This window comes from Elephas maximus, chromosome 8 (genome assembly GCF_024166365.1).
Source record: "Elephas maximus indicus isolate mEleMax1 chromosome 8, mEleMax1 primary haplotype, whole genome shotgun sequence".
NCBI lineage: Eukaryota > Metazoa > Chordata > Mammalia > Proboscidea > Elephantidae > Elephas > Elephas maximus.
In genome coordinates this window covers 44,531,969-44,545,262 of record NC_064826.1, presented here as the reverse complement: position 1 = coordinate 44,545,262, position 13,294 = coordinate 44,531,969, and the positions used below count along the sequence as shown (strand labels likewise).

General features: G+C 36.2%; 1 protein-coding gene across 6 annotated transcripts in view; it reads left to right on the top strand.

Moving 5' to 3' along the window:
• Positions 1-12,692, top strand: part of KMT2E (lysine methyltransferase 2E (inactive)) — a 91,421-nt gene extending 78,729 nt beyond the window's left edge. For 4 of the 6 annotated variants that reach the window (XM_049894451.1, XM_049894449.1, XM_049894450.1 and 1 more), the window contains 12 exons: positions 604-768; positions 1,097-1,405; positions 4,000-4,254; positions 4,408-4,552; positions 5,039-5,289; positions 5,597-5,653; positions 5,791-6,354; positions 7,382-7,668; positions 8,539-8,627; positions 8,737-8,862; positions 9,039-9,136; positions 9,991-12,687. In XM_049894451.1, coding sequence (XP_049750408.1) covers positions 604-768; positions 1,097-1,405; positions 4,000-4,254; positions 4,408-4,552; positions 5,039-5,289; positions 5,597-5,653; positions 5,791-6,354; positions 7,382-7,668; positions 8,539-8,627; positions 8,737-8,862; positions 9,039-9,136; positions 9,991-11,502 — 3,858 coding nt within the window. In that variant the 3' untranslated portion in view covers positions 11,503-12,687. Of the gene's footprint in view, positions 1-603; positions 769-1,096; positions 1,406-3,999; positions 4,255-4,407; positions 4,553-5,038; positions 5,290-5,596; positions 5,654-5,790; positions 6,355-7,381; positions 7,669-8,538; positions 8,628-8,736; positions 8,863-9,038; positions 9,137-9,990 lie in introns of all 6 variants that reach the window. The other 2 variants (XM_049894453.1, XM_049894452.1) reach the window with 2 other exon arrangements.
• Positions 12,693-13,294: the final 602 nt, after the last annotated feature.

The window sequence follows — 13,294 nt, the reverse complement described above, 5'->3', positions numbered from 1 at the left end:
AGAATTATAATGGAGGGCAAATGGGCTAAAGTAGAAATAATAATTAACACTTACGGAATGCCTACCATTTTTCCAAGTACTGTTTGAAAACTAAAGACACTTTCTATTTGAGCTCAGTAACCATCCAGCGAAGTATAAGTATTATTACCCACATTTTGTAGTGTCAGAAAGGTTACCTAGAGTGACGGAGATAGTAAATGACAAGAGTCATGGGTTCAACTCCACTATATGCTGCTACATTTCTATATTTGCTCCCTAAGTGTGTATGAATTAGCTTTTCAACATATTAACTTTACAAAAGGCTGGCTTCTCTATTTTTAAGAAAAATGATTTTCAGTTTGGTAAAGCACCGTAGTTTTTGAGGCTTCTGTTTTACTCATCATTAACACTTAGTCATCCGAGAACTCTTTTCATGAAATGTATCTGTAACTGCAATGCTTACTGAAATACTGTTTCAAATTCTAAAAGTTGTTTAATGAATATCTTTTTCTTCATATCACAGAAGTATTGTTACTAACAATGTTATTTTTTAAAAATTTACCATGAACATTTGGATTTTTTAATTTCCAAACATTATTTATTATGTCACTTTAAATTTCCCAGACAAGAGAAGAAAGGAAAATGGAAGCAATTCTGCAAGCTTTCGCTAGACTTGAAAAAAGAGAGAAAAGAAGAGAACAAGCTTTGGAAAGAATCAGCACAGCCAAAACTGAAGTTAAAACTGAATGTAAAGACGCACAGATCGTCAGCGATGCTGAGGTTATTCAGGTACTACTATTCAGCTCTAGTCTGTTCTCACGAAGCACCTTCCAGTGAAATTTCTGCACAGGATTTAATTATATCTACAAGGAATTTTTATTAAAGTCACATATTACCCTTTCAATAGCATTTTCAAATCCTGTGAGAATCTAGGGCTGAGATGTAAGAGTATATTTTTAAGAGTAAGAAAATTTTTAATTATGTGAACTCAGTATGTGCCAGAAATCATAAAGAAATTTGAGAAGTAGTTTCTGAAGGAAATTAATGTTTTAGATTTCAGCTTTTTTTCTTATATAAACATAGTATCTAAATTTCTATTCTCTTGTTTTTTAATTAGGAACAAGCAAAAGAAGAAACTGCCAGCAAGCCAACCCCTGCGAAAGTGAATAGAACTAAACAGAGAAAAAGTTTTTCTCGGAGTAGGACTCACATTGGACAACAGCGTCGGAGACACAGAACTGTCAGCATGTGTTCAGATATCCAGCCATCTTCTCCTGACATAGAAGTTGCTGCACAACAAAATGACATTGAAAATGCTGTACTTGCAATAGAACCTGAAACGGAAACTGCACTAGCCGAAATAATGACGGAAACTGAAGTTCCAGCGCTTAATAAATGTCCTACAAAGTACCCCAAAACAAAGAAGGTATGATTCTTAATGTAGTAAGAACTCAGAAATTCAGTTTATAACATCTCCTTATGTATGAAGATAGACATGATTTTTATACTTGCAGAATTTTAAACTTAGAATGAGACTTCCTGTTTTACTGAGACTGAAATCAGTTGCATTTTATCTACATAAATGTTTCCGTTGTTATGAAGTAATATTCAGTATGTCAAGATTTCCTTTTAATATTACAGCTAATCATTCTTCGAATAATTTTGCCTGTTATATAGAAAATTTATATTTCTCTGAAACAAGTGGTTTTAGATGTGTTATCCTTCTTAGTATTTTTTATAAATTGTAGAGGTAGATTATAAGAATTAAATGTGAAAAAAAATGTAAATTTCAACAGAATGTACTAAGAATGTGAAAACTTATAAGGAAGAGTAGTTATAGATGAATTCATTAATAAAAGTCTCTCACAAAAACTACTGTCAGATTTAATGAACTCATCATGGGAAACGATCCATAGAGTGAAACCAGCCTGAGCTTCACAGCTCAGGAATAACAGAAGAGCCTTATGAAGCTTTTATTTTTCGTCTACCCTGACTGGAGTAGAGTGCAGCAGATAGGAGCAAAAACACCAAAGCAGTCACCCTTAGGCGATTTGGGGAGGGAGGTGGATCATAAGCATTCCTTTTACACACTTCTGTGACAAAATACTTTGAAATGTCATTTATTTTGTGTTTGTTCTTACATAATCAGCATAGTCTGTAGGTGCTTCGCTAAACCATGAGAAGTAACACACTCAGTAACTTACCTGCTATAATGTCACAACTGGGCTACTGAGAGCTAGGATCTAAACACAGCTCTGTCCCTGTTCTCCAACACATGCTCTTTCTACTGCACCACATAGCTTAAGCAAGCAAGCCAGTACTTTAAAAACAAACCATTATTTTTGGCCACTTGGAAGGAAATGAAACAATTCCAGCTTTTCTCTGTAATTTGAATCAGTAAAAAGGAAAAAACTCAGGTTAAAAGAATGTAGGAAGCTGCTTTCTCAACAGCAAATATCTATCGACATGATCCCTGTTCAATTAAATGACTATTACTGTGGTACTAAAGTTGATTTAAATTCCTAGTTTGATATGAGCTCCTGCATCTCCCTGGTCTGAGATGTGGGCTGCTATCTATATTGAGTCTCTCAAAAAAAAAAAAAAAAAAAGCCTCTTTTGTCCAAAGGTTCTGCGTATGGTATTCTACTGTTAATTTAAACCACATACTGTTTGACAGTGTAGGGGAATCAAAATTGTCATGATTTCCTCTAAAATAAAGGCTACATTCACTTTAATAATACATAAAATTTATTCTCTGCCAGATATTGCTCTGGTGTACGTTGCTGGCGTATAGCTGGCAAAAACTGAACTGTGTATATTGTATATCAAAGAATTGCAGGGTAAGTTAAAACGGTTCTTGAGTGAATTTTAAAGCATAGGAACATAAGAGAGACTAAATCCCTTAATCACTGACTCTCAATGCTGACAGCTTTTTTTCCTAAGACAGCCTTTTTCTAAGAGCCTTACATATGTTAACTGTTTTAATCCTCACAATCCCATTTGTAGTGCTAAATTCTGTTAAGACTTATTTTACAGATAAGGTTACTGAGGTATAGAAAGGTTACATAATTTGCTCAAGGTGTGAAAGTATCACACCAGGCATTCTGGTTCCAGACTCCCATGTGCTTCTCCATTTCATCATATTGCTTGTCTTAGAAAGGTAGTTCTGTACGTGTAGAAAAAAAGGCTAGAAAGAGGCCAAAATATTCATAGTGGTTACTTCTGGAAGATAAAATGAGTAGGCTATTTTTCTAATGTGTGTTTCTGTATGTGTAAATGTGTATATATACACACATACATAATACTTTCCTAAGTATCTATAAATTTATAATAAAAGGAATATTATTTGATATCTAGATAGAAAAGATACGAATGCACAGACAGCAAAAAAACAAAGTGCTTGTGCTGACAAATGTAATCTTAAAGTTGAGTAATCATTAATCAGTAGTAATTTAGAGGATAGCCACTAAAGACTGAATTATGTATACTGTCTATCAAAGAATCAGCAGAATTAAGAAAATGGTTAAGTGAATTTTCAAAAGAGAAATATAAGAGATAGTCAAACTTTCTCAATCATTGATTCTCAGTGCTCAAAGCTTTCTTTAAAAAGTATGTGCACTGCCCTCATCTGAAAAGCACTGCTTAAAATCAGTTTAAACTGGACATTTTTTACCTATAATAGAAGCAGTTACAAACCTAAATTTAGTGTTTGTTTTTATTAATTGGCACTGAAGTCTCCTAAGATTTTACTATATTAAAAAGCATGAGTGTTTTTATGTATATAAATTTCCAATAGTCATCATGTGTTTTGTTCCTACAAAATAGTATTGTATAAACAATTTTAGGAATAATAGATAATCAAGGAAATGTTGAGTCATTTATTTGGACATCATATATATGAATAATATATATAAATAATATATAATTATTATTTAAAATACAAATTTCAAATTGGAATATTCTATATTGGAGGATCTCTGTAATTACATGTATAGTGATCCAAATTTTTCTTTTCTTCAGCACTTGGTCAATGAATGGTTAAGTGAGAAGAATGAAAAGCCAGGAAAACCTTCAGACAGTCTTTCAGAAAGGCCTCTGCGCATAACTACGGATCCTGAAGTGCTGGCTACACAGCTCAATTCTTTACCAGGTCTCACTTACAGTCCCCATGTATACTCTACTCCTAAGCATTACATTCGATTTACTTCACCATTCCTTTCAGAAAAAAGGAGAAGAAAAGAACCTCCTGAAAACATTTCTGGCTCATGCAAGAAGGTAAACTTTTCTTGGGATATAAAAAACTAGGATAAGCCAAATGCCAGTCTCATTCCCTAGTAGTGAAATGCTTTTGGAATCTGTTGTACATTTATAGGGTATGTAAACAGCTAAAAATTGATTTCTATCCATTTATTATTTTATGTATTCCAGCGATGGTTGAAACAAGCTTTGGAGGAAGAAAATTCTGCAATTTTACATAGATTTAATTCACCCTGTCAAGAAAGATCCAGAAGTCCTACAGTCAATGGTGAAAGTAAAAGTCCACTACTATTAAATGATAGCTGTTCCCTGTCAGGTAGAATTTTTTTTGAGTATTGTTTTAGTGTGAGCAATGTGGCAAGGTTATATATAGCTTCTTAACAGGCATATTCTAGTTACTGCTGTGCTATTTCAGAAATGATTCACATTGTCACATATTACTTTCTTTTCTGTCCTTCAGACTTTCTGATGAATATAGACATAAAAACGTTAATTTGCAATACCATGTTTGCTGGGATTTATGGACTCTAAGAAGTTAACATCAATACTTGCAAGATTTCTCTGAAACCCCTAGGCCTGAAAGCCTTCAGCAAAGATAATGCTTGCTAATAGTGAAGTTAACTAATTTGGAAGAGATTGCTTCATGTTAATACTATCTTTAAAAACCATGAAATTAGACTTGGGGGAAAGTCATCATAATTAGTATCGTCGATGTTTTGTTATTTTTTAGAATGTAGTACACATATAGATTGTAGCAGATACCAACAGTATATAATGTCTTATAAATTATTTTCACCAACAGATTTAACTACACCACTAAAAAAACGAAGACTTTATCAGTTACTAGATCCCGCTTACTCCGAAACCTCCACACCTACTCCTTCACCGTATGCTACACCAACTCACACCGATATTACTCCTCTAGACCCATCATTTGCCACTCCTCCACGGATGAAATCAGATGATGAAATGTGTAGAAATGGTTATAAACCTATATATTCACCAGTTACCCCAGTAACTCCTGGTACACCAGGAAATACCATGCACTTTGAGGTAAGAAATGTAAATGAACTAGTACATTGAGTAGAAAAAAGGTTTTCAGGAAGTGAAAGAGAAAACTGGGAACAGACACTTAATTGGAAGTTTTTCATTAAAATGAGCCTAACTTCCTTGTTATTGATACATAGTCAGACTAAGTGACTACATGTATCAAATATACCTTAAAGCATTATTTGGGGAATGGAAATAAAGTCTAAAACCAAAGTCTGCAGTACTTTCTCATTTTAAGTTTTCATTTCTATAAATAATCATGGATTTGGCAATATATTTTAATTTTCACTTCTAATATTTTTTTATATAGAATATTTCTTCCCCAGAAAGTTCTCCTGAAATTAAGAGACGCACTTACAGTCAAGAGGTAAGGAGTTATTAAAAAAAGGGGGGAATTTCTCCTAGTATCATTATTTTGCTTACATTATTGGTAGACTTTAAACAAGCAATGTCAAGGTGTGATGATTTCTGTATTTTTTTTTTTTTTTTTAACTCTATAAACAGGGATATGACAGATCTTCAACCCTGTTAACGTTGGGGCCTTTTAGGAATTCTAACTTAACTGAAACGGGTCTGCAAGAAATAAAGACTATCGGTTATACCAGCCCAAGGAGTAGGACCGAGGTCAGTAGGCAGTGCCCTGGAGAAAAGGAACCAGTATCAGACCTCCAACTGGGACTCGATGTGGTCGAGCAAACTGCCTTACATAAAACCATGGAAACGCCTACACATGACAGGACTGAGTCTGCCAGCCAACTGGAATCTACTCATTCTGGACGGGCCACGATATATTCCTCCTGGGTAAAGAGTCCTGACAGAACAGGGGTTAATTTCTCAGTAAACTCTAACTTGAGGGATCTGACACCCTCACATCAGTTGGAGGTTGGAGGAGGCTTCCGAATAAGTGAGTCCAAGTGCCTGATGCAGGATGATACTAGAGGCATGTTTATGGAAACCACTGTGTTTTGCACTTCAGAAGAGGGGCTTGTATCTGGTTTTGGACGGACTGTTAATGACAATTTGATCGACGGAAGTTGCACACCCCAGAACCCACCACAAAAGAAAAAGGTTACAAATCTAACAATTTATACTCTTTTTAATAATGTTTTTTAAATACTTCTGAGGGTAATGAGTAGCTATAATGTGTATTATGTAAGGCATTCTTCATTTAAATTTTTGATATGTCATTTTAAAGCCTTTTGTAAATGCTCAATTAGAAAATGTTTACAGAAAAAGTAAAAAATTCTAGTGATTTAGAAAATCCTTGAAAGGAGCATGGTTTCAGAGACCAAAATTCCAAGATGTAATGATTTATTTCACCAAATGAGTAACTTTAAAAAATAACTGCTGCCAACTAAATAGAGTTGAATATGATTTGTGCTCTTTTCACCTTTACTTGACATAGAACAGGCAGCCTTGTATAGAAGAAATGCCTCTTTCCTCATTCATAATATCTATAGTACGTAGAGCATGGATGGCAGAGTATTTTGAAATCTGTTGTACTAATAAAAAAAATAGATAGGTATTATTTAAAAAATAAATAAGTGGTACTTTTAAGTCCCTTGATTTAGCACCAGTATTTGGTTGGCAGATGCCTTATTTCAGAGGAAGGAGAAAAACTACAATACTTATTTTGCTAATACGCTTATTGCTTTGCAAGTCAAAGAATTTTAGTGATGTGTGCTTTTAATTTTTATAACAGAGTCCAGTTGGCAACTTTGTGGGAAGCAATGTAGTATAGTGGAAAGAGCACGGGCTTTCAAGTAAGACCTAGGTTCGAATCCCGGCTCCAACACTCACCAGCTGTGTGACCTTGAGTGAGTGAGTTACTCAATTTCCTCATCTGTAAAATGGGGATGATACCTATTTCATAGGGTTGTTGTGAGGATTAAATGAGATAATGTATGTAAATCATTTGGTACAATACCTGGCATATAGTAGACATTTGATAATTGTTAATTATTTGTTCAGAATCCAGCTATTTTACATAATTTTCCTAACGTAAATAGTTTTTTTTAATATATATAAAAGTGATCAACTCTGACATATATAACAAGAATAAAAGATTTGCTTTTCCTTCTTTTTCTTGCTTAAGGTTTCTCTATTAGAATACCGTAAGAGACAACGTGAAGCTAGGAAAAGTGGCTCTAAGGCAGAAAACTTTCCACTGGTTAGCGTATCGCCTCATGCAAGTGGAAACTTGAACAGCAATGGTGATGGGTGTGCCAACAGTAGTGAAAATGGGGAGCAGGGAGAAAACACTGCTAGCCTACCTTTACCAACACCAGCTGCTGCTTATACAACTACTTCTGAAGAAATCAGCAATAACTGTCCTGCTAAGGAAGCTTCTGCCAGTGAGAAGAATGAACCAGAAGTTCAATGGTAAGGCTGTTATTAAAACCTCATTGGTGGCTTTAGAGCTACAAGAGCTATAGCTTATAATTAAAGTGGACTGTATTTTCTTTATCATCTAGTCAGGATCTTAAATTAACTTTTATATAGCTGATTTTGAATGGAGTTGTATGCTACCCTGGAAGGAACCAAGCTTCTGTTAATGAACTGCTTTTGTTGTTGTTCTTCCAAGACTAAGCAGATAGCGCTTTGTGGTCATAATTTTGAAAGATCCTCCTTGCTGGTAGTATTTCAAACCAGCTAAATTTTGTCAGTGTTGTTAAGGTCCACTGTGTTCACTCCTTGGTAATTTATTCATTTTATTCACACACATATGTATTCCTCTCCAGAAAACTGTTATCACAGTATCTTGCCTTTTTTTACAGCCCCTTCCAGTTACCTTCAAAGAACAACCAATTTTAGTGTTTCTTCAGTAGGAATAAAAAAAGCTAGATATAGGAAGGGTCTTGGCAGAGGGCAGGAGGCCACTTTCACCTTGTCCCCCCTTAGAGTTTCCCAGTAGCCTTACAGCCCCAACACAAGTAATTTGTTAGGGGTATATTTTTTTGGTACCTTTGGTAAACTGAAGTGATATTCTGAATATTAATACACTATCCTTCAACTTCCCCGTCTTTTCATGAAGAAATTGCTGAAGACAAAGGAATTGAGTTTGAGTTCTTCAAATAAATGGGGATAAGAACCTCAGAGTTGAGAGCTGTTAGCAAAAAAAAAAAAATTACCTAGTTTAAAAGCTTAACACCAAAATATTTTCCCAGTTGAGCAAAAGTCTTGCTCCGAGAGGACATGCTGACCACCAAGCAAGAGCTTCTTGCAGTTAACAGTAACAATTTTATTTTAAAGGACTGCCTCAACTTCAGTGGAACAAGTGAGAGAAAGGAGTTATCAGAGAGCTTTACTTCTCAGTGACCACCGAAAAGATAAAGATAGTGGTAAGTGAGTTTGTTCCTTTACCAAACAGTGGAGTCAGCTAATCAATGTATATCCTTGTTTTTTGCAGTTCTAATGTTCTCTTTGGGTCTGCTTCTGCTTCATCTCTAGGGGGAGAATCACCATGTATGTCATGTTCACCGAGTCATGTTCAGTCTTCACCTTCATCTCATTCAAATCACATTCCCCAGTTGCAACCTAAGGGCCCAGTCCCTTGTTTCAGTGAACTTATGGAAGGTCAGTAAGCAGATGACCTATCATGGTTATAATTTTAAACACCTTTTTAAATTTGAAAGAAGAAAGCCTTTATAAAAGTTGATTTGAATAGTACAATGTAAATTGCTTTGTGGTGTTAATAAAGACAAAATGTATCGTGTAATTTTCCATTTACTTAGGTTTCTTCTGTTTTACAGACCCAGATCCAGAAAACCCAGAACCCACAATTACTAATGAATGTCCATCCCCAGATACTTCTCAAAAAACTTGTAAAAGTCCTTCAAAAATGAGCAAGGTAATAACACTGCACCTTTGAAAGTGGCGATTTAGAAAAATTGATGTTGAAATGCAGTTTTTTTTTTCTTTTTTTACCATACCCCAGTACCAGTTTGTGATTTCTAGATGCTTTTTCTCTGTGAAACATACTCAGTTGTGTTAACTACTTACTATGTGTCATTAATGGCTTACATTTCCTCTAAAAGTTCCACCTCTAATCTAGTGGCTTTTTCATGTTCATGACACATTTGACCAGCCAATTAAGGTCGAGTGACACTCATTTATAAGGAATAATGATAGCTCCATCCTGGGCCATGAAGATCTGACAACCTAATGTGACAGATGTAGCTTTGGCAACTACGGATGAGAACCTGGTTTTTTTTTTTTAAAGAAAAAGAGCATCATATACATTTATTTCAGTGGTCTATACTGGATTATGTATATTTGAATAGGGTATAAGGAAAGTAAAAAGCTATTAAAAACTGAATGTTTGGGGGGAGCAAGTTTAGTTAACTAAGCAAATTCATAGTTAGGTTTGGTGTAGAAATTCATTTATGGCATTGAAACTTGCTGTTTATGGTTTTTAGGGTTCTTTAAGCTCAAAAAATAGGGTTTCTTAAGGAAAAAGGCAGATTCAGTTTCAAAGACCATTATTTCCTTGTCTTCAGTAAAAAATAATTCAGGGAATTCAGTTTAAGCTCACTACAAGAACTTTTTGAACTACTGGAAAAAAATACCTGTCCTATTCTCTGTCCCATTTTAAAATCAATATTTAAATAACATTAAATACCCATCAGGATAAACCTTAAGGTATACAAAATGTTAAATTTGTGTAAGTATATAAGGTTAATATGATTTTCTTTCTTTTTATAGCCGGGTTCACCTGGACCTATAGTTCCTGCTCAGCCACATGGGAAAATACTCACAAAGGCAGATTCCCATTGGGAGACAACAGTTGCTGTACCAGAAGCTGAGAATGGTGTCCACCTAAAAACAGAGCTCCAACAAAAACAGCTATCAAATAACACCCAAGCACTTTCAAAGAATCATCCTCCTCAGCCACACCTTCGCAGTTCATCTGAGCAGCTGTCCCAAAAGCTGCCTTCTGCACCAGTGAAGCTGCACTGTCCTCCATCACCTCACACAGAGAATCCTCCAAAGTCCTCTACGCCTCACACATCTGTACAGCATGGTTATCTTTCACCAAAGCCTCCTTCTCAACAGTTAGGATCTCCCTACAGGCCTCATCACTCACAGTCACCTCAAGTTGGAACACCTCAGCGAGAGCCTCAGAGAAATTTTTATCCAGCAGCACAGAACCTTCAAGCCAATACTCAGCAGGCAACTTCTGGAGCATTATTTACACAGACACCCTCAGGACAATCTTCAGCAACATACAGTCAGTTTAACCAACAAAGTCTGAACAGCACGGCACCACCCCCTCCACCCCCTCCACCTCCTTCTTCTTCATCTTACTATCAAAACCAGCAGCCCTCTGCAAACTTCCAGAATTATAGTCAGCTCAAAGGTAGTCTTTCCCAACCAACTGTGTTTACATCAGGACCAAATCAAGCACTTCCTGGCACCACAAGCCAGCAAACAGTTCCAGGACACCACGTTACTCCAGGGCATTTTTTGCCCTCTCAGAACCCTACTCTTCACCACCAAACTGCTGCTGCTGTTGTCCCGCCCCCTCCTCCACCACCACCTGCTCCAGGACCACACCTTGTACAACAGCCAAACGCCCATCAGCAGCACTCTGTAGCACATGTAGTGGGGCCCGTTCATGCTGTGGCCCCTGGGTCACACATTCATTCTCAAACTGCTGGACATCATTTACCGCCACCTCCTCCACCTCCTGGTCCTGCCCCTCACCACCACCCACCCCCGCATCCCTCCGCAGGACTCCCAGGTCTACAAGCACAACACCAGCATGTTGTCAATTCAGTACCCCCACCCCCACCCCCTCCTCCACCTTCCAGTGTTCTGGCTTCTGGGCATCATACTGCATCAGCTCAAGCCTTACACCACCCACCTCATCAAGGACCTCCACTGTTTCCTTCAAGTGCTCATCCAGCTGTACCACCCTATCCCTCACAAGCTACCCATCACACCACTTTGGGACCGGGACCCCAACACCAGCCTTCTGGAACAGGGCCACATTGTCCATTACCAGTCGCAGGTCCTCACCTCCAGCCCCAAGGACCAAACAGTATTCCAACACCTACTGCTTCAGGGTTCTGTCCACATCCGGGCTCTGTGGCTCTGCCACATGGGGTTCAAGGACCTCAGCAGGCATCTCCAGTGCCTGGACAGATTCCAATTCACAGAGCACAGGTGCCACCAACATTTCAGAACAATTACCATGGTTCAGGGTGGCATTAATGGACTCCAAAAACATTTTTTTAAATGTTCTGTAAGATAAACTGTATATTTCATATGTACCTATTAAGGTACTTTTTAAAGCTTGTACATGAAACTTTGTATAAAAAAAACAAAAAAAACACCAGTGCTCTTTCATTGTATTTTTCCCATTTTTGCTTTTTAAAATTCCTTTGAAAATGTGCTGTTAAGCCAGTGTTTAGGTATCTTTATTTTGTAAGTGAACATTCCAGCTGTTTTTCCGGCAGCAGATTTGATGCTACATGATCTTTAAATCTTATTGTTGCCGTTAAATTCATTTAGTGAATGTTTTCTATATTTTATACATATGCAGTAAGTACACAACTAAGTAATGGCACTATGAGGATTTTTTTTTTTCCCTGTCAGCAGTTCTGTGGGTGCATCTTAGATTAAAAATGCAATACAGATTTTTATAGTTTGGTGTGGACATGGCTCGTTTTATCGGTTATTTGCAAGCAAAATGTAATTTAATGTATAGATGATTTCTAATGCCTCCCGATAAACTGTAAATACTGCACTTCTTTTGCGTATATAACTGCTTACAGCTTTTCTCATTTGATATATAGCATTGTACATATGACAAGTCTTTTGCAAAACTGTGTGATCTTTGTGAAAGTAGTACAGTATATGACCTTTAGTTTCTTTTTTATTTTAAATATACTGTCACACTGAAGCACTGGTTGGGCATTTTAATTCATGTTAATAAATCACAATTATGTCAGTTTTACCAAATTGTCCTGTACAACTTCTAAGATTGGGGTCTGGTTAGGTAAGTTACACCTGCAACAAAAGCTACAGTTTTTAAATACAGTTTTGTAAGGAGGCTTTGATTTTCTGTAGCGACTACCTACCTCACTTTAACGGCAGCCAGTGTCAGGAGGCAGTAAGGGGTTGGTTGTTCCCACAGTGTTCCTAACTTGCCATTTTTGCAGGAGCAAGAGCCATAGGACACTACTAAATATTCATGCTATGCAAACTTACTGACATATCTGACATCATACAAAATAAATCCATACTATTAATTAATGCATTACACATGATAATTATAAGACTGCAATTTATAACAACTCTTGAAAATAAGTAGTTTGCCTGAAAACAGGAAAATTTCATTTGTACATTTTAGAACATGACTGAACTGTCCCACTGAGTAATCAAAATGATTTTGAAAACCTTAACATTAGCTATAGTATATATATAAAAAAAAATACTTTTTTTTTAAATTTGGTTTGGGTGTATAAAACTAAAGGAAAAAAGCATTATTCTAATATCTCTCAAGTGAAAAAAAAATGAAATATTTTTACTAGAATATAAAATGCTCATTATTACTTTGGAAAAATAGAAAATCCCCAGCCTTTGTCTTCTACCCCTCAGGAGAATACGCATATCCAATAGTAATGACACTATCTGTTAATAAATTTTCCATTATCCAAATTACTTGACATCATTTGGCATAGCATACTAAATTTGTGCGTTGGAGAAAAAAAGACTAAAATGACTGAATAAGATTTGGTGTAGTAACTTAAATCATGTTCATACTTTTAGTTTCCATTTCCTCTTGAAAATTAGTGATGATGGTGACGTTAACACAGCTGTTGTTAGGGCTCAATCCTAACCCTAACTTTCAAGATTTAGAAGAACCCAACTTTGCCATCCTTTAACTTGTCAAACAAAATTCTACTTGCAGTATTCACTAACGAAACAATCATCACCCACCTCATTGTTTCCAACAAGGAACATGGTTAACTAACATGGTGAAATACCTATATTCACCTTT